Source organism: Ambystoma mexicanum, chromosome 7q, assembly GCF_040938575.1.
Source record: "Ambystoma mexicanum isolate Mex_15411 chromosome 7q, UKY_AmexF1_1, whole genome shotgun sequence".
NCBI lineage: Eukaryota > Metazoa > Chordata > Amphibia > Caudata > Ambystomatidae > Ambystoma > Ambystoma mexicanum.
In genome coordinates, this window is record NC_090941.1 from 138,668,256 (window position 1) to 138,687,268 (window position 19,013).

Genomic DNA, 19,013 nt, shown 5'->3' on the forward strand with positions numbered 1-19,013 from the left:
CTCGGTGGTGCTCTCTTTCCTACCCCACATTACTTTCACGCTCTTCAATAATGTTCATTACTTACTTTGCCTTGTATTTCATAATATTTTTTCTTTGCCTTCCAATGCATGTAACGTGTGCTTCACACAAACATTCCTCGCATTCATAGGATTAGAGAGTAAGAAGTAATTGTGATGCAATTCACGCTCAGCCAATTAATCCAATAGTATGAAAATACTGTTGAATAATAATGTTCCTGGATATATAAACAAAGTCCATTTGATGTTTTTGCTGCATGCTTTTAATCTTATGTTAGGCTGAACATAAGATTAAAAGCATGCAGCAAAAACATCAAATGGACTTTGTTTATATATTTCCAAGACAATTATTATTCATCAGTGTTTTCATACTATTGAATTAATTGGCTGAGCGCGAATTGCATCACAATTAGTTCTTACTCTTTGATTATGGGTGGGCGAGGTTTCAACCCCCCTCTGATGGCTATGCTGCCAGCCTCAACAATAGATTCAAGGGCTTGAGTGCACCAACCATACGGTTATACCCTCTTTCCCCTTTTTTGCATTCATAGGATAATCAAACTTTTCCTTTAGTTCGGTATTCAATAGTTCTTAATTCATCTTTAACTTACAGTTCAACCTGTTCGTATTGTTCACTTCAGCCCCTCGCTTTGGGTTCACTTTAACTTGCATATCTAATTTAATTCATTCTGCAATTACATTTGCCCTGTAGTAGCCTCGAGGCGCGCCCCGGTACGAATGTACCCTTTTGATCACTCACTGGTTCCTGGTGGATCATCCGAGTGGCTTCTTTCCTCTTCTCCTGCTCCACATGCACATCTCCTTAGTATTGCGAGCCACACACGCACCGTGTAATTCTTTCGGTGAGTTACCGGCAGCTCTGCTCGCCTCTCGTGGATGCTGCTGGTAGGTTGCTGCAATAGGGTCTCTTCCATGCCCCACAGCTTCTGCTGTGGGCACTCGACCAGTGAGGCCTAACCACTAAGACCATCCCACAGCCTGCTTGTACCTCGGCATTGCAGTCTCTCCTGGGTCTTTGGCAGGCAGGACCCTCCTCAGCAGCCTCCTTCTCGACAGGATTTCTCTCCTTGCAAGCCCAACATGCTCGGCCTGGCTTCTCTCCTGCTGGTCTCCCTTTCCTGATTGTCGGCTCCACCTATTAAGTAGATTGCAGGTGTGAGTCATCAAGTCCAGTTGCCTGACCATAGTTAGCGGTGTACTCTGGACATGGCTGACCCTCACAACAGTCTTCAGGCCTCTTTGTTGTCTCATTACCAGAGTGGTGAAAAGACATTTGTGTGTACCACTCCTAGTCGCCTCTTCCTGGTCCCAGTACTAGAGTGGTATGAATGAGGGGAAATCAAGGTAAGTGATTGGCAACAGCCTATAAAGGAGAGGGTAAGGTTGGTTATCACAAGGAACAGGGGGATCCCATGTCTTACTCCCAGACATCTTCTTCACCTTCTTCCTAGTATCCCTATATTGATGGCATTTTCAAGAGTTATCCTGGAAGGAAGAGAAGGGAAAAGGGTAACTATATTCCCATAAAGGCTGCTTGGACTGGTCATGGAATGGAAATGGGGGATACTGCATCTCACCCAAGGACATAACCCTTCCATTCCCCAAGTCACCTCTACCCAGGTGACCCTCCCTCGCATATCCACCCCCAGGGTTGGGATCTAAGTGCGATGGACCTTCCCTGACCACGTGAGTAGAGGATGTTGGTGAGAAGAAAGTGAGGGCGCCCTCTGGGACCTCACAGGAGAGATAAGTTGAATAAATGAATTAATTCTGCTTTTAGGTGCATCTTTGTCCTTGCTTCTTGTACAGTCCAGCACCATCTGTGGGTAATAGCTGGCGCTATGCCGTCTAGCACAAGTAATGTGTGGCTTAACATTAAAAACATGCAGTACAGCTCTCCCCCAATCAATACTAAAATATCGGATACAGTTAAAGAGGGGGAAGTGCAATACAAAGAAGAAGCTTGCAACTTCCTGAAACATGAGCAAATCTGCTTCTTATGGCATAGGCCATATTGTGAAGGCCTAGGCTGCTGTCTAAATTGGGGCTAGAGTTGTAGAATGTTTCCTGTAAGAGCTTGTTTACTCTACCCTCCCTGGTGCATTGATATTTATTCCATCAATTTGCTGTTTTTATATATATTCTCATTCTTTTGTAAAGGGAGCATGCTATTCCAGAATGCAATGACAACGTCGAATGAGCCTTGTGTCTGTGGCCTACCACCTAAAGTATTTTAGCAGAATTCTTGGGAAAACAAATATACCCTAAAACAACGGGTGGTATTACATTTGTCTCACTATTTTATTGTTGTAATTACATTTAAAGACAATTAGACATTGCTAACATATGTAAAATGATACCTAAATAAAGGGAGAGCAAAAGTACCATAACACGCATATATACAAATTACTAGACAAAATGACAACATTAATAAATAGAAAATCACAACATTCAAATTGATTATGGTTCACATTAAAGCACCTATCTCAGAAGAGCACCACCAATGTGTGTGCTGAATGATAATATAGTAAAAAATCTCTTCTTTAATGCCTACCACTGTGGACCCTTATTCCACTATGTCCTTTTTATCTGACTCTACCCTACATGTTTCAACCCTCTTTGATGGCAAAGGGGTTTTCTTCAGACGCTTGTACGTTGTAAGAGGTGCAGACTTGGCATAGTTTTCATCAGAAGTTGGACAAAACAACTTTGGTGTAAGGTACCGCTGATATGCCGAAGTCTTCAAAAAGTGCAATTGAGTAGGCATCAATTTTTCACTTGTCTCTATGCTTCGGCTTGTATTGGTATTGTGAAGACAAGCATGTCCTCCACAATTTGGAGTCAACGGCTTCAACCAGTAGCACTTCCTCTTATTTAGATTTCCCAGACCCTGGTCAGATCCACTTTAAATGTATCCCTCACGTGTGTCTCACTGCACAGACATAGGCGCAAGACGATCGTACGCCAGGTATTCAACTGAGGAGTCACTCATTCACCTGCAGCGCCAAACACCGCCTGCCCTTTGCATTGCCAGACACTGACAAATGTTTGGCAAGGGGCCATTTTGATGTGCGTGGGTGTGCCACCATTTTAATATATGCACCATGGCATTGTGCAATACTTTGGAGCTTCTCACTAGTATATTATCACAGGCTTTAAACAATAGATGTACAAGGTTGCCATACCATAGGCCTTTCATTAGTGATGCTATGCAATCCGGCACTAACATATGCCTGCAGCAGTCCAATACCACACATGGCTAGTAGGTGGTACTGCACTGTCTGGCACAAGTGATGCAAATGTGCAATTTTACCCTTCTGACACCTTTGTCCAGGTGAAACACAGGACTATGCATCTGAGCTTTGTTATTTTTTATACTCTTTTGCAGAGCACTGATAGTGGGTTACCTATGTGCCGGATTCATATTTCACCTTATTAATTAGAAAAAGAGAAGGCCGCTCTATTAAGTGCTGCTAAACACTGACAAATATTTTGTGAGGCGTACATTTTGATCTGCGTGGGTGAGCCACCATTTCTAATCTATGTATCATGACATTGTGCAGTACTGTGGAGCCAGGAACCAGCAATTGGTGAACAGGAATACTTTATCGCAGGCTTTAACATCGAGCAGTTGGGCACCAACATTTAATGTACAAGGTTGTCACAGTACTGTAGTCCATTTATTGGTGGTAATAAGTAATTTGTCACTAACACATGTTTACAGCAGTCAAGTATGACACATGGTTAAATGGTGGTACTCTGAAGTCTTGCACAAGTAACAACAGACGACCTACTGTGAGAAACCAAAGGGTGTCCCACCCACTGGTCCTCGGGACTTGTCATCCAGGTTGCCAGGACACGACCATCGCTCTTGGATCCAGTTCCTGGGGGTGGACCAGTGCGGGAGGATCACCTGGGTGGGGGGTGTTCAGGGATTAGGGGTGATGCAGCCGATAGTGAGACACTTAACACATCCTATTTTGCCCCGGCTGCCCCCTTTTCTGCATGAGTACTGGGCCGAGGTGGGGCGACAGAATGGCAAGACTCACTCTTATACATCACGCTGGACATGTCCCGCTGATCGAGCACTTGACTTTGGGGACATGCAACCGATAATAATTTGCACTCCTCACACGATAAAAGGCAGAACATAGAGACACACACTGAGCAAGGTGGAACACGAGGTAGAGCAGAACTTCTGGGGCAAAAGCAAACCTACTGGACCAGAGCGACAGACCAAGGGACGAGAGCAGCGGGTCGAAAACCCCAGGGGTTCCCCACAGGAGATTGTTGCCTCAAAAAGGCCACAAAAGATACGTGGAGAAGCCCAAATCCCAAAGCAGAAGGCTGCATTGTGTTTCAACAACGCCAGTGTCAGGATTCCGTCCCTGGGGAGAGCGGGAGTAATCAGAATTCCAACCAGTGCTTATTCTAGACCCTGCAGGGGCACCAATATTCAGGGTACAAGACTAGTTACAACTCCTATTTCTCGCCCCCTCCGCGAACAAGGCAAGCTACATCGCTCGTGCCTGTTGCAAGTCTCTGCAACCATCCACACGTAATCCCACCACCACGCTCTCGATACAACCTACAAACAACCTGGAGGTTGCCATGGCGACTCTGGCGCCCGTTACGTTCCAACGTACGACGTGTTGGGGGGGTGGGTTCACGTCTCCCCAGTAACAGGTATTTAGCTTGTGTTTTTCCAGAACTCTGCGCTTCTGATTTGTTTAAATCCAGGTGCTTCGTATTCTTTCCTGTTTTGCATTGATCCTGATCTCTTGCTTCACTTCATACCTTGTCCTTCTCCTTGCCCCTTGGTTCTATCCTACCTTGAAAACTAACCCGGACTGTTGCTCGACTTGCCTTTGCCTGCCGAATTGGTCATTGTCCTGCCGCATCTCAAAAACAAACCCAGACTGTTGAAACGACTTGTCTTTGCCTGCCGAATTGGTCACTGTTCTATCTCATCTCGAAAACTAACTCTGACTGTTTAAACAACTTCCCATCTGCCAAGCTTCACTCCATCAGACGGATTTGGACTACTAAGCCCGCCAACTCACCAGGATTATTCCAGCCTCTGGAAAAGCCATTCGCTGGCTGCGGGGACCGCCTTACTCTGTGCTGACTAACATGAGGATGAGAGCTGATTCAGCCACATTTATTCTTCATATCTGAACAATGATTTTTCTTTACATACATGTCTCCTTTATGTACTTTTTGTACAAGAGATAGGGCAGGCATTAGGTTTTGTTAGCATAGGCCATTTTGATTTGACAGACTCAACTAGGACTGTTTTATTTATTATTTAAATGTCAAGACTACTGCCATCCTAGTTATAGGGCAAAGTAGGAGTTTTTCCAAACCCAGAAACGTTAATAAAGGTTTTACAAATTGTACCATTTGTGTCAGTGTAATACTTGTGATACCATGCCTCCCCTACACTCAACTTGTGTCACGCTTGTCCATAAATCTCTTAATGTCACACTGTTTTGAACCGTCCAAGTAAGTCCAGTAGTGCAAGCCTCTAATAAGCAGCATTGTGCACTTGGGCACCAAGACTGGATGTGTGGGAATGCACTACCACAAGCTATTAATAGATGGCACTCTGCAGCCTGACATAAACATTAAGAGTTCAGACAAACTCTGTGCCTCTGTTCCGTTTCACACAGTGAAACATTGGGTTGGGAATCTGTGCATCCATGTTTGTGACAGAATTGTACATCAGACTGGTTGTAGTTTGTATTAATTGGTCAGATGTAGTATTCATGTCCTCTTAGTTACAAAGGATTGTGGGAGCCCCTGTATAGAGACTAACATGTGTCAAATACCCTATTCTATGGAATTTCTTCCACTCAGGAGGGTCTACAGCCACGTTTTAGCTCACTGCACCCTTCACAGAGGAGACATATCCATTTGCCTATCAGTCTTTGTCCCACCCACAAGGGCAGTCCAGAACCGAAATACAAGGAAAATCTCCTCCGAATAAGAGTACCATCCACAACCCCAGACAGGTGTTTCGGCCTAGTCGGGCCGCATCAGTGAAGTGAATTTGAGCCTCTCTAAGACACATGTTTCTAGCAATGACAGCCCCAAAGCAGGATCATAGGAGAAACACATATTCAGGGGTGGACAATAAAAAGCTAGAGGATTTGTTACTGACACATCCCATCTTACCTCACACCACATTGCAGTGTTTCTGTGTGCCTTCACGGCCTATTTGTGTTTTACTATATCCAGTGGGGAAATCACTATGCCTGTATTACAAACATAATTACTCCCTGAATTGCCCTTTAGTCACATATTTCCCAATCCATAATAGCTCTGCTCTTAAACAAACAAGTTATTTACCTCTGGTAATGTCCTTTCTGATGGATGTCCCCCCAGCCCCCACAGATTCCTCCTCTTAGATATATTATTCCTACTTTAGCAGATCTCTGAAACATTTTGAACAGGGGGTGACATGTGATATTGACGCCGAGAACCCTCAGTGCATTCCTTCTTAAAGGCTGAATGTGACGTCAGCATCAGTATAAGTAGCTCACTCCATGGCCTATGACCTCAGTTATTTTTCCCCGTGCTCAGCAGCATTGGGGAATTTGTTAACATGAACATTGTTGAGAGTGAAAGAGAGAGCTCTTCATCAGAGGGCCAGAATGGGAGGGTCATGAGGAATCTGTGGGAGGAATGCCCACCAGAAAGAGGTAATTTATTGTTCTAATGGATTGTGTCCTCCCAAAGATTCCTCTTAGGCGTACTCCCATAGCAGTGTGGCGATGCTAGAGGGGGGGGAAAGCAAATCCTGAGGTGCAGATCAAATCTGGAAAGTTTGTAAAACCGCCCTACCAAAACGAGCATCCTGACCAGACAGAGCATTCAGGCAGTAATGCTGTGTGAAAGTATTTAACAAGAGCCATGTATCGGCCTGGCAGATGTCCAACAATGGAACTTTTCTTTGAAGAGGTGAAGAATGGGACATCACTCTATTTGCTTGTGCTCTAAACCACTCGAGAATCCCCTTCCCTTTAATGGAGTAGCATTAAAAGACCAATAGGATTAGCCATCTTGATAAGGTCTCCTTTGTTACGTATTTAACTAGTCTAGGACCAGTGCAGCATATGAAAAGTTGATCCTCTGTTTAGAAATTCCTTATTCTACTGATATAAAAACGTAATATCGTCTTTGGGTTTAATCTGTGAAACCTTTCTTTCTCCATGAATGGATGAGGAGGGTAAAACACTGACATGTACCTTTTTTCGAGATATATGAAACTCAAAGACCACCTGAGAAAGGAATGTCTGTAGAATACAACCTTAAGAAAGGTCATAAGAAAATACTGTGAATGGGGGTTTCCTGGATAGGACTTGCAATTCGCTCCCCACATAAAAATATATTTATTTACGTAAAGAGCCTAAGCAAACACGACTATATCGGCTCAAAGGGAGCTCCAATCAGGTAAGTCGGGTAAATATTTAAATACCATGGTGGCACAATGAAATGAGCCAGACCGAATGTATTGGTGAGAACTTAAAGAAATTCTATTACAATAGGCATCGCAAGGTACGATCCTTGTTCTGCCATAAGCTTGAAAATGGAAAGTGCTGGCAACTATTCCTTTATCATAGTCGGGCATGGTGTAAAAGAAAATACAGTACCGTAGGTGTGTTTCAAAGATAAGGGTCTCATTAGCTCTGCACTGACTCCAAAAACGTTTTCAACAGCTACATATAGAGCCTTAGTTGCCAACCATCTGGCTGAACACAACACCTCTATGACGCCTTTGGGAAGGTCCCAAACTTTGTATCGCAACCTCTCAGAAGCCAGGTGTGATGATTCAGGGTGTCCATATAAGGGTAGAGAACCAGGCCCCCCGCTTGTGAGATCAAGTCTGTTCTCGGAGGAACAAGCCATGGAAGGCAGATGGCCATGTCCAGAAGGTCTGGGTACCACAAACTCCTGGTCCAGTTGGGGGTAACTAGGATCATGTTCGTCCCAAAAAGCCTTAAACTCCTGATAACATGAGGGATGATGGGGATTGGTGGGAATGTGTATAAATTCCAGTCCACCACAAACTTATTCCCAGTGCCCCTCTCAGGGGAAATTCCCTTGAGGAGAACAGCTCACACTTCCCGTTGGAACTGGAAGCTAACAGATCCACTTGAGGGGTTCCCAAGAAGGTGAACATTTCTGAGCCAACCCATGGGAGACCGTGCCCTGCCTGCTCGGAGCATCTGCTGTCCTGTTGTCCGTTCTGGCTAGGAGGACTGCTGACAAGGAGATCTTTTTCTGTAACACCCAAAACCAGAGTTGTATTGCCTCCCTGTGCAGGGGTAGTGACCCTAAGCATTCCTCTAGTGTCCGTCATGATCAGGACAATAGAGGGGCGCTAGTCTGATGGCCCTCAGCGGCAACAGGCTTTTAACAGAGGTTTGTCTCTGTTGGGGAGCAGAGCTCACTCACCAGGAGGCATCCATGATCAAAGCCGCTTCTGGCCACACCTGTCAACAAGTTTTTTCTACCATCAAGTTCTCTGTGTGGGACCACCAAAGGAGATCCTGCGAGACCCTGCTTGGTACGTGAAGGAGGCCAGTCATGCTGCCTGATAACCACTCAGATCTGAAGGGCACACTGAAGTGACCTCATTCTCAGTCAGGCCTTCAGCAACAGGAAAACACAGGACGCCATGAGACACAGCAACTGCAGAAAGTGTCCTAACCAGGACTCCCTTCAGCCACTCTATTTTATAAGCACTCTCCGTATCCTTCACTGAAGTCCTGTTAAAAACAAGCGCTGGCAAAGCCAAGAGTTTGGTTGTGTAAAAGTATTAGGCATTTGCCAGATTCTGCTATTAGATGCACAATTTACTCCCACGAATTTGCACCTGTTACCATCAATGGCCAGTTAATTTGACAATGGCTGTGCCTGGCAAGTCCCTTTCCCATCCCACCACAAAAGCCCAAACAGTTGGCATTGCCAGTACTTGTTTTTATTGTGCTGCCAAATCTCTTGCTTAATTTCCAAGTTCTTCAAATTATATCTCTAGAGAAATCTAAGTAATTGCAGGTAAATGCCATACTTTTTTATTCATCCTTCCTGCTCTCCTTTATTTAGCTTCTATTGTTATTTCTAGCACACTGCCCTAAACCTATGCCCATTCTCTTCACAATGCATAATGGTTATCACCACACTTTCAGATAATTAAAAAAAACACAAAGTTTCCACCTGTCACACACCTGAATGAAGATCCTGTTGAGCGTCAAATAACTCCTGGAATCGTTTCTCAGACTTGAAAGCCCGGATAGTCCAAAGCCCCTGAAGTGAGGACGACAAGTGAGAGAAGACGGGGCTTCGCGCTGAAAAGCAAAGGTAACAATTTATGCATGTTTCTCTAGTATGCACCCGACGTTTAAGCTTTAGTTACCTCATTGGATTGATATAGCAATAAGAACAAAACGATTGCCATACGTTAAAACAGGTGACAAAACAGAGGCAATATCAGTTAGTTGAAACAGACATGGTCACTGGAATCTTTAACCAATATATGATGACTGCCAAATGTAGACCTGTTACAAGACTATGGTTAAGGTAGACAAGTGGATAAAAAGGAGAAAGGACAAGAGGTAGACACAACAGGCTGGGAGGGAGTGCTAAACAGGGCTTTACTGGGAACACATAGTGTGAGGGTAAGAGGAAGGTCATGAAGTAATGTGAAGCTTGGTGATGTCGCCAGATAAGCATGTCAGTTCAACAATCAAACAAGCAGAGGTGGCAGGATCGGTGGCACGTAGGAGCCCAGTAGCAGGTGCTTTCTTTTAGGCATAACCTCATCTTGGCATGATTAAAAGTAGCTAAAAGTAGCACAATAGGCTGTGGTTAGTGTATGAAAGGAAGGGATTCAAGGGTAGCCACATTAGGATGGTCATTAAAGGTTTGCTTTTCCGCAACTTCTTGATAATTCTGGCATGACTCACCTTCTCTTAAATAACATGTTAACACACTTGCTATGCAGTACCATGATAGAACAGTAGACATTGTAAACAGGCTAGGACTAACTAAAAGAGTAAGCCAACACAAACCACCTAATGGTTCTCTGGTGCTCTAAAAAGAGGATGGAAAGCACTATACGCTAAGGATACACTCTGGCACCAAACGCCCTACTCTAGTACTTTAACTTTTGTTCATAATAACAACTTCTTACAGAAACCACATCAAAGAAACAAAAGCTAGATATCTCACAGACGAAATAGCCACAGTCGCCCAATGATATGCATCCGAGAGTGCTCAAAGCAGCTGCAGTAGAGAGGCTCAAGAGTTACATTAGCAACTGACAAATTCCCATTTGCAGTTTGCATAAAAACACTGTCTGGAAGTTTTATACATCTACATGAACAACCAGCGTTTAGACAAGTCATACATTCAGCTGTATCTTGATGAATAGTAGGTGACAGAGAATATAAAATTAAAACATTTTAATAAAAAATGTTAAGTTTTATAAAGCAAGTCGCTGCCTCGCCGGGACCACATGGGGTTATGCAGCCCATTTGTACAGGGAATTTTCCAAGTGTTGCCAAAGTTTTATCAAGGAGGGTAATTGCTTTATGATGTAGGTACATATTACTGTATTTATGAAGCCGTATAAGGGTCAGGAAATGTGCATCATACCAGCGACAGAGCTGCTGACCCTAGATGCAGAACTATTTGCAAGCGCCCTGGAATTTAGGCAAGAGGAATTATAGTCCACATTTCTCAATCTGGCAGGTTTTATGTCTGAGATGCAGATAGGTGATAACAATTGGCAGGTCCTTCATCTAGTGATATAAGAAAAGAAACATAAAACTCTGGCAAAGCTCTTGGTGCTCGATGCAAGAATATGATTGATTCGGTTGATTAGGGACTCCTAAAAAGGAAATATAAAGTCATTGAATGACTTATGGTAAATTATTGTAATCCCATGAGTAGGTTAAGAGGCAATGGTTACTTATCAAATACAGTTATACTATGGAGGCTTTAGCCCTACTTTTTTGTGCTAGCAATGGAGCCCTTTGCATAAAGGGCCAGACAGGATGCATGGTGATATACCAGGAACATGGATTGGTGATGTCACCATAGTAAACATGATTGCTAAGCATGTTCTGCATCACCTAACAAGCGTAGTATATCCATATGGTCCTTCACTGGCGAACTAAAGCAAATTGAGCTGATCCCTATCTTGAAAATAAGCCTGAGCAAATTCAAAGTTCTTAATTTTGTGTTAGGAAAGGAGGGAAGTTGAAAAAGGTACAAGATTTTAGCGGCCAGTACTTGGGGGGGTTTGGTGGGGCAACATCATTCAACCAATATTGGTTTGTACTAATGTCTAATCAAGACCCCTTGTTAGCAGAGGTACATAATGATCTGCTGCAATGGTGGCATCTAAATGTCTCATAGTAGGGATGAAAGGCAGTTAAAAAAAAGTTTACTCCCTACCCAAAATATTATTATTTAAATTGATTCCAATCCAGATTCCCACCTAAAGGTTATGGAGGATAGAGAAGATGCTGTACCGCTTTGGGTCTGGCAGAGGGAGAGCATTCCTAGACTCCCAGAGGCCCCTATGACAAAGCAAATCAGTGAGCGGTGCCTGGAATATCCAGAAGTGATGAGAAACGTTCATGCAGCTCGAATGGAGTGCTGACAGATAGAAAATATTAGAAATAGTTGTGGCAAATGGAAAACAGTATATATATGATCCCTCAGAGCATTATAGTTTGGTTACCTAATGCAAACTGTCAACCAACTCTGCATGAAAATCCAATTTCAAGGGCCACCACAACCTTATGGGACTTCGTGGAGCGGCATCCACTTCTTCTCTGGTTCGGTGCAACAATCTTTGGAAATACCACCTTTTACAGGGCTAACAGAGGTCCACCTTTTAATCAGTAGGGTAGGTTTTTTTTAAATGTTGCCCCAGCTGTTTAAGAAAGAGTGAATGATGTCCTTTCTTCTGTGGAAGACTTTAATCACTCAGAATCCTTAAGAAGGGATATGAACGATCAATTTACCGGATATCTTAGATACTCGAAGAGGTATAGTTCCTCAACTGCTGGTAAAAGACTGCAAATCTCATATACATACAAGCACGTGGGAGGGCTGTAGTCCAAATAATGTTTTGGATCTATGCAAAAGGTGGAATAAGGAAATTACTTAGTTGAAGATACCTGGAAACATTGCTAGCAACGGGCAGCCACACATAAAAAGTTCAATTTAGGACATTTATTCTCAAGCCGGTACACCAGAATTGACATTAACTTGGGAGAGTGTGGGGCCAGTAACCTTGCTACATATATTTTGGGAGTGTACCCAAATTAGGCCAGTATGGTCGGAGATACTGCAAGTTCTCATAGAAGTAGAATGCCATACCTTTCGGGATAACCTAGTGGTTATCTGTCTGAGGGTACTGGTTGGGTAGGCATACTCTTCTCACACAGACAGTAGCCAAATCTTCTTGGTGCTGCTCTTGGCAGGCAGATTGGTAATGAATATCCAATGTAAGAAAATGGAGGTCGTAAGCAACCTTTTGGTGGTGAGTAGGTTATGGCAAATATGGATTGTGAAAGAGTGACTTTCAGATTACAAACGCGTCAAAGGTAAGAATTTTGATATATCAGTGGTTTTCTTGCAGAACGCAGAAGTTATGAGGTTGCCAGCTTTGATTGATTGTCAGTATTATTTTAAGCATACAAAGGATAAATGACGGGAAAGATCAACAAATAATTAACAATGACAAACCATTGCTACTGCTGGGCTAAATGCTTTGACTTACAATCTGCCCCCACTCAATTTCAGGTGTGTTAAGTTGTTGGGTGATTTTTGTTAAAATTGGCACTAAAATGTAACACTTCGGTATACATGCATCTCTTGTACCTTTGTCTTCATACAATTATGTGCAAATAGCGCGCACTAATACTGCTACGAGAAATACGTCACTGCTGGAACGGGAGAAGCAATGTGACGGACATTTTGGAAATCTGAATCCACCGAAAATCAGAGCCCCTGGAAGCCATCCACTGAAAATGTACCAGGAGTGGGCGAGGGGTAGGTCTGCCCTGTTTAGCCTGTGCAAGCCCAAGTTCTCAGACAGTGAACTGGCAATACTTGTGGAGGAGGTTATTGTGCACCAGGAAGAACTATATGGGCCCCAGAAAAAGAAGACGGGGTCCCAGGGGCGTAACAATATCTGGGCAGAGATCAGTGAAAAGATCACTGCGGCAGGCTGTGTCCTCAGGGATGGCCAGGACTGCCGCAAAAGGTTCAACGAGATGAACCTCCATGTCCGGGGCATCCTGGCACAGCACAGCATGGTGACTGGGGGAGGTCCACCACCACAACCACTGGACCTCGCCATATGGGAGGAGCAGTGCACCACCCTCATAGACATAGCCTCCATCGAGAGAGTGAGAGGAGCGGAGGCAAGCACCGCCCCCCAGGAGGCTGAGTCAACCACCCGTCCCATGCCAAATTGCAATGTGAAGAGGCCACCACTCAATCCCGCAGTATGAATAACCAAGAGCTGAGCATTGTGAGGGAGTGTAGTGGGTGGGAGCGACCACAAGCACCCACGGCAGCACCCATGTTCCAGTGCATCTAGGCCACCCCTGTGAGCCAGAGTCATGGGGAGGGCAGCCAATGGACACATGCAAGCACCATGCAATACACAGCTATGGCAGGGGCACAGCATCGCCCCATTGCCAGGTGGGTGTGTGTAGTACCAGCCCACCCCCCTTCCTGGCCAGCTGTGCCTGTGCATCATTTGCATACGAGACATGGCATCGCCAGGCCAACAATGCCCCCCCTGCCATGCCACCACTGGAAATACACATTTTAAAGTGTGCACACCCCTCACGCACCCAGCCACAGTAATACCCAGCCACAGTAATTGCAAAAATGCAAGCAGGACAGGTCCAAGCGTGAGTCAAACTGCTCTGTGCAACCCCCCACCCCCTGTAAGTACTGAAATGCATGCCAAAATATGTGAGGGAATGCTTCCTCATGCCATACCCTATGTACCCTATAGGCATGCAGGCATCACCCGAGGCCAATGTGAATGACGAGGCAGCAGGGCCATCCCAACGTCTGCCCAGCCGCGCCTCCACCAGCACCACCACCCCGCAAAGGGCCCAGTAGGAGACACCAAGGCGGAGGACACAACTCACGCCACTGCAGCAGTGTCACACCACCACAGCAGTCCCAAGCTACCAGGGCCTCACCACCAAAGTGATCCCAAGCCACCAAGTGGGTCCCAAGCCACCAGGGCCTCACCACCAAGCCGGTCCCGAGCCACCAGGGCCTCACCATGAAGTTGGTCCCAAGCCACCAGGGCTGACCAGGATGATGTGGTGGAAGTGGCCACAAGTGCAACCACCCCAGAGGAGGGAGCATCAACTGCTGATGAGCAGCAGGTTACATATGCCCCGACACAGTTTCACAGTCCGGTGCATGAAATGGGCACTCCAGAAGGGACCCCTGACCATGGGGAGACGCACAGCCCAAGTCCGCAGGGCTGGGCACGCTGCCGCGCATGCAGACCAGTGGCGGATGAGGACACTCCATGGCATGCCTCATCTGCGGGCAGGCCCTCCATCCACAGCAGCCCCACCAGACAGCACAGCTCCTCTATCCACAGCAGCCCCACAAGACAGCGCCCGGGCCACAGCAACAGGTCCTGCAAGCGCTGTCATGGCACGGCTGGACATCAGAGGCACGGCAGAAGAAGATCGAGGGCATGGGCTGAGCACACAACCGGTACATCAAGGCCAGCAGCCGTGTAATTAGGAGTGCAGCCAGAAGCATGGCACATGACACATATGACCGTGGAGACATGCAGTGCGGCCCTCACAGAGCTTGGCCAGCGAGTCAGTGAATTGTGTGAGACAATCTGCACATGCGGAACAGATGCGAGAGTCAAACAATGTGCTCTGCCAGCGGCTGCAGTTGGCTGCATCTGTGCCATCTACCTCCACCACCCCCACAGAGAGGTCCCAACAGGGGTCACCCAGGTGGAGGTTACAGCATCAGTTGCAACACTGGTCACCTGATGCCAGTGCACGTGGGAAGCGTCGACGTCTCCATTAGATGGACACTGCACTGTTGGCCTGAGGGCCGGACACATGGACCCATTGGCACTGGGTGGGGGGTCTGTATGCTGGGGGTTAGTTTTACATTCAATAAAGAGTTGAAACCTGAGAAATTGCAAGGACAATCATGATTGTGTACAAGTGCTCTTTATTTTACATGTGCAGGTCGTGGTTTGTGCGCATTCACCATGCTAAAAAAAAGTGGCTATCAGCGCCTGTCTGGCCAACCTCCCATCCCTGTGTGCAAGAGCCCTGGCCCCATGCTCATCATCACTGTCATCTCCTGGGGGTTGCCTGTCTGCGTCGGGGGGTAGTGGCACATTCCTCCGGCAGCAGATGTTGTGCAGCATGGCACAAGTGAGGACAATCTACCTGACGTTGTCCGGCGCATACATTTGTGCCCCTCCAGTATGGGCCAGGCATCTGAATCGTGCCTTCTATAGTCCAAAGGTCCATTCGATACAGATGCATGTCCTACTTTAGGCATGGTTGTATGCTTGCTCTGCAGGTGTGCAGATATTCCACACAGGAGTCCAGAGGTCATCAGCCTTGGGAGATGCGGGTATCCAGAGTCACCTGCATGGGATAAAATGAGTACATCAGACCTATAAGCATTATTACACTATGCCCCGTTGTCGTCCTTGTGTGCAACAGGTACACGCAATGTGATTGGGTGATTGGTGTACATCAATCATGTTTCATGCCATGCATCATCTGACCTGTACATGCACCCTGTGTGGTTGAGTGGGCTGTCCTGTGGTGGCTGACCGTTGCCTTCACATAGGATTACTGCTGTGGCGCAGGTGGAGGATGCACTATGGATGGAAATGGGGGTGTATGTGCCACTCCTACTCATCATGTATGGTCATGTAACCACTTCAACTTGGAATAGGGTGTAGTTATGTTCCATGGGTTACCTCTGCAAGGGATGCCATGACTCTTCTGGCCCGGTTACCAACTGCACCGCTCCCTGTGTGTGTTTGGCACAGTGGTGCATGGCATGGAGACCCTCAGGATGGAGCTATCATCATGACTAGCTGTTCAGGGACAGCGGGCATTCGTATTTTGATGTGCCTGTATCAGTGGATGGTGGAGAATTAGCATCATGGACACAATTTTGATTTTCAGGCATGTTAATGTGCAATCATGGGTCACTCTCTCTGGGATGTTGATGTCTGTGTTTACTACTGATCATCAACAGTGCTTTAGGGGATAGGCAGTGTGTTCCTCTCATTTTGCATTCCTGTGTGGTGCCCTGGGTGGACTCTTGGGTGTCGGGGTGTGGAGCAGCACTGCAGCACAGACAAGGTGCATTCTGGTTGTTGTGGTCCCATTTGTTGTAGTGTTTGCAGCAGTGTGTGTCCATCACCTTACGTGGATCCAGGTGTGGTGGCTGTGTGGAGGTGCCCCCTGTACATGGTACTGGTGCTCTGCCGGTTGTGGCTCCTGGTGGCATGCAAGGCTTCCTGTGGCTATGTCCCCCCCTTCATTTCTTCTGCTTTGACATGCATTTCTGGCAGGGTTCCATGTGCGTTTTCCTCTGTGTCTCTCCATGTAGGCAGGCAGTGTGCTGTTGTGCAGCACCATGGAGTTGTGGGTGGATCCAGGGTAGCGGGCGCAGCAGTGGCTGATGGTGAGGTCAGGTCCACAGGTCATCTGGACATCCATTGAATGGAAAGGTTTTCGATTTCGGTACGCTGCCTCATGGTCCTGAGGTACAACCAGTGCAACATGTGTGCAGTCCAGGCCTGCAATTACGCTAGGCAATTGTGCAATCCCATAGAATTGTGCCTTCAGTTCATTCACCTGTGCCTTGTGGTGGGCAGTGCCATATGCTGGTTCAAGTGGCACAGCAGTGCATCCACCACCTGGCCCAGGACTGCACTAACTGTGGACTGGGCCATGCCATTTATCATTGCTACTGAGTGCTGAAAGGTGCCCGTCCCCAGGAACTGCAGGCCTGCAACCAGCTTCATGAGCGGGGGCATGGCCGTGCAGATGGCAATCCTGCTCCCAATGTCCCTTTCAATTGTGGCCAGCAGCTGGGTGATAGTAGCCCTGTCCAGCCTGTACTCTGCTACCAACTGGCCATCAGTCAGGGCCCAGGGTGATGGCCTGACCCTGGGGATGGCTGCACCCCTTGCTGGGGCAGGTCTCCCCCACCCCACCCCCTTTGCTTCCAGTGCCCTGATCTAGTTGTCAAGCCTCTGTAGCTCCAGGCACAGCATGTGGAAATTCATGTCGAAGCTCCCTGCAACAAATTGTATCATGTTGTTGGGAAGTGTGTTTGGGGCTTGTGTGGTCTTTTGTAGCCCTCTGGTGTGCATTGTTTGCACCTGTGGCTTTATTCCGGTCACCTAGGTTAATTTACCTCCAGCAGGCGGCTGTGGGTATTTCCAGCGGTATTAGTGCTGTTTGTTCGACACTAATAGCGCTGGTACTGTACTTGTGACAGGTCTGTAATAGGGCTGTGTGTTATCGGCGCTATTACAGCCAGCGCTATTACAGCGGGCTGTAAAAGCACTTGCTGAAATAGAGCCGGCAGGATTTACCATCGTGATCCAGCGGATCAGTATTGGTGGCGCTAATAACGTTACTGCCGGATTTAAGGGCTACCGTCCAACTCCTGATGAGGCCCAATGTCTGTTATGTTTAGATCTTCTATGCAGGATTCGAATCTGGCAAAGAGGTGGAATATCTTACCTGCTATGTGATCCAAGAAACAATATAGAACACTAGAAACTAATTGCGTTTGAGGTCCTGAAGAATGTGATGCAACAATAAATCGCAGAAACCAGTCGACCAAAGTATTCAGATGCATCTCTGATAGCAGATGCCAAGATATAAAATTGCATGTGAAATTTTGGTGTTAGTTCTTGGGTCTCCAGTGATGGGGCTTAAGCCACCATCTACAACCAGGCCCCAACCTGTCTTCCCTGCCTCTGTCAGGATGCAGTGAAGGCATCCGCCGCCTGCACCACACAGCCAGCCCACAGGAAGACACTTACCAGTGACTTATGGAGACGGGCAGAAGACAAATGTAAGAGTCAGCCGCGCCAGCCGCGACTCAGGCCATCTGGTCCAGCCGCCCCCACAGATCGGGCCCAGCCAGATGGCCGGTCAGGCCCAGCTGAAAGAACTAGATGGCCCGGGACGATCTGCCTTGACCAGCTTGCCTTAAGGCCACCGTCCAGGGCTTAAGCCACCACCTCAGCGCCCAAGGACCGGGGTTTAAGCTGCCACTTCTGTGCCATGGGGCCGGGGATTAAGCCACCACTTCCATGCCCTGGGACTATGGCTTAAGACACCAACTTTGAGCCCTGGGGTCAGGGCTTAAGCCACCATCTCCACGCCACCATCCGCAATCAAGGCCCAGCCTCTCTTCCCAGCCTCCCACGGGCTGTAACACTTACCTCTGGTGCCCTGCAGGAGTGCCTGGTCCGGTCTGTTCCAAAGCCTTGCCCCCACTGGATGGACTGGTTATGATGGACACCCAAACTACTTCTTCCCCACTCTTCCACTGAAGAGTTGTAGCCCAGAGACTGGTGTGGTTGGGAGTGGCCCGGTAGGATTCTGAGCCTCTGGTAAGGTGTGCGAGCCGGGTCTGGATGGAAACCTAAGGACAAGTAAGTACAGGTATTCAGTATGGGTCTCTCGACTCTCCCCGAGAGAGCAGGCGGTTGTGCTCATCGTGTTTAAAAGAAGAAAGGCTGAAGGTCCCATGTAAGCATCCGACTCCAGTTGCTTCACTGGGAGTAGTGGCCCAGGCCAGCTGCGGCGCACGAGATGCTGAGGTAAGTCTTTGTATAAGGCTGCATTAGAGTCCTGGCAGCTTGCATTGCGAAGCGCAGCTTCTTTTGT

At 47.0% G+C, this 19,013-nt stretch overlaps 1 protein-coding gene across 2 annotated transcripts in view; it reads right to left on the minus strand.

Annotated features, from left to right (window-relative positions):
* ABCC4 (ATP binding cassette subfamily C member 4 (PEL blood group)) overlaps positions 1-19,013 on the minus strand; it is a 2,280,107-nt gene that overhangs the window by 470,605 nt on the left and 1,790,489 nt on the right. For both annotated transcript variants that reach the window (XM_069639145.1, XM_069639144.1), the window contains exon 22: positions 9,273-9,392. In XM_069639145.1, the coding sequence (XP_069495246.1) occupies positions 9,273-9,392 (120 nt within the window). The remainder of the gene's footprint in view (positions 1-9,272; positions 9,393-19,013) is intronic.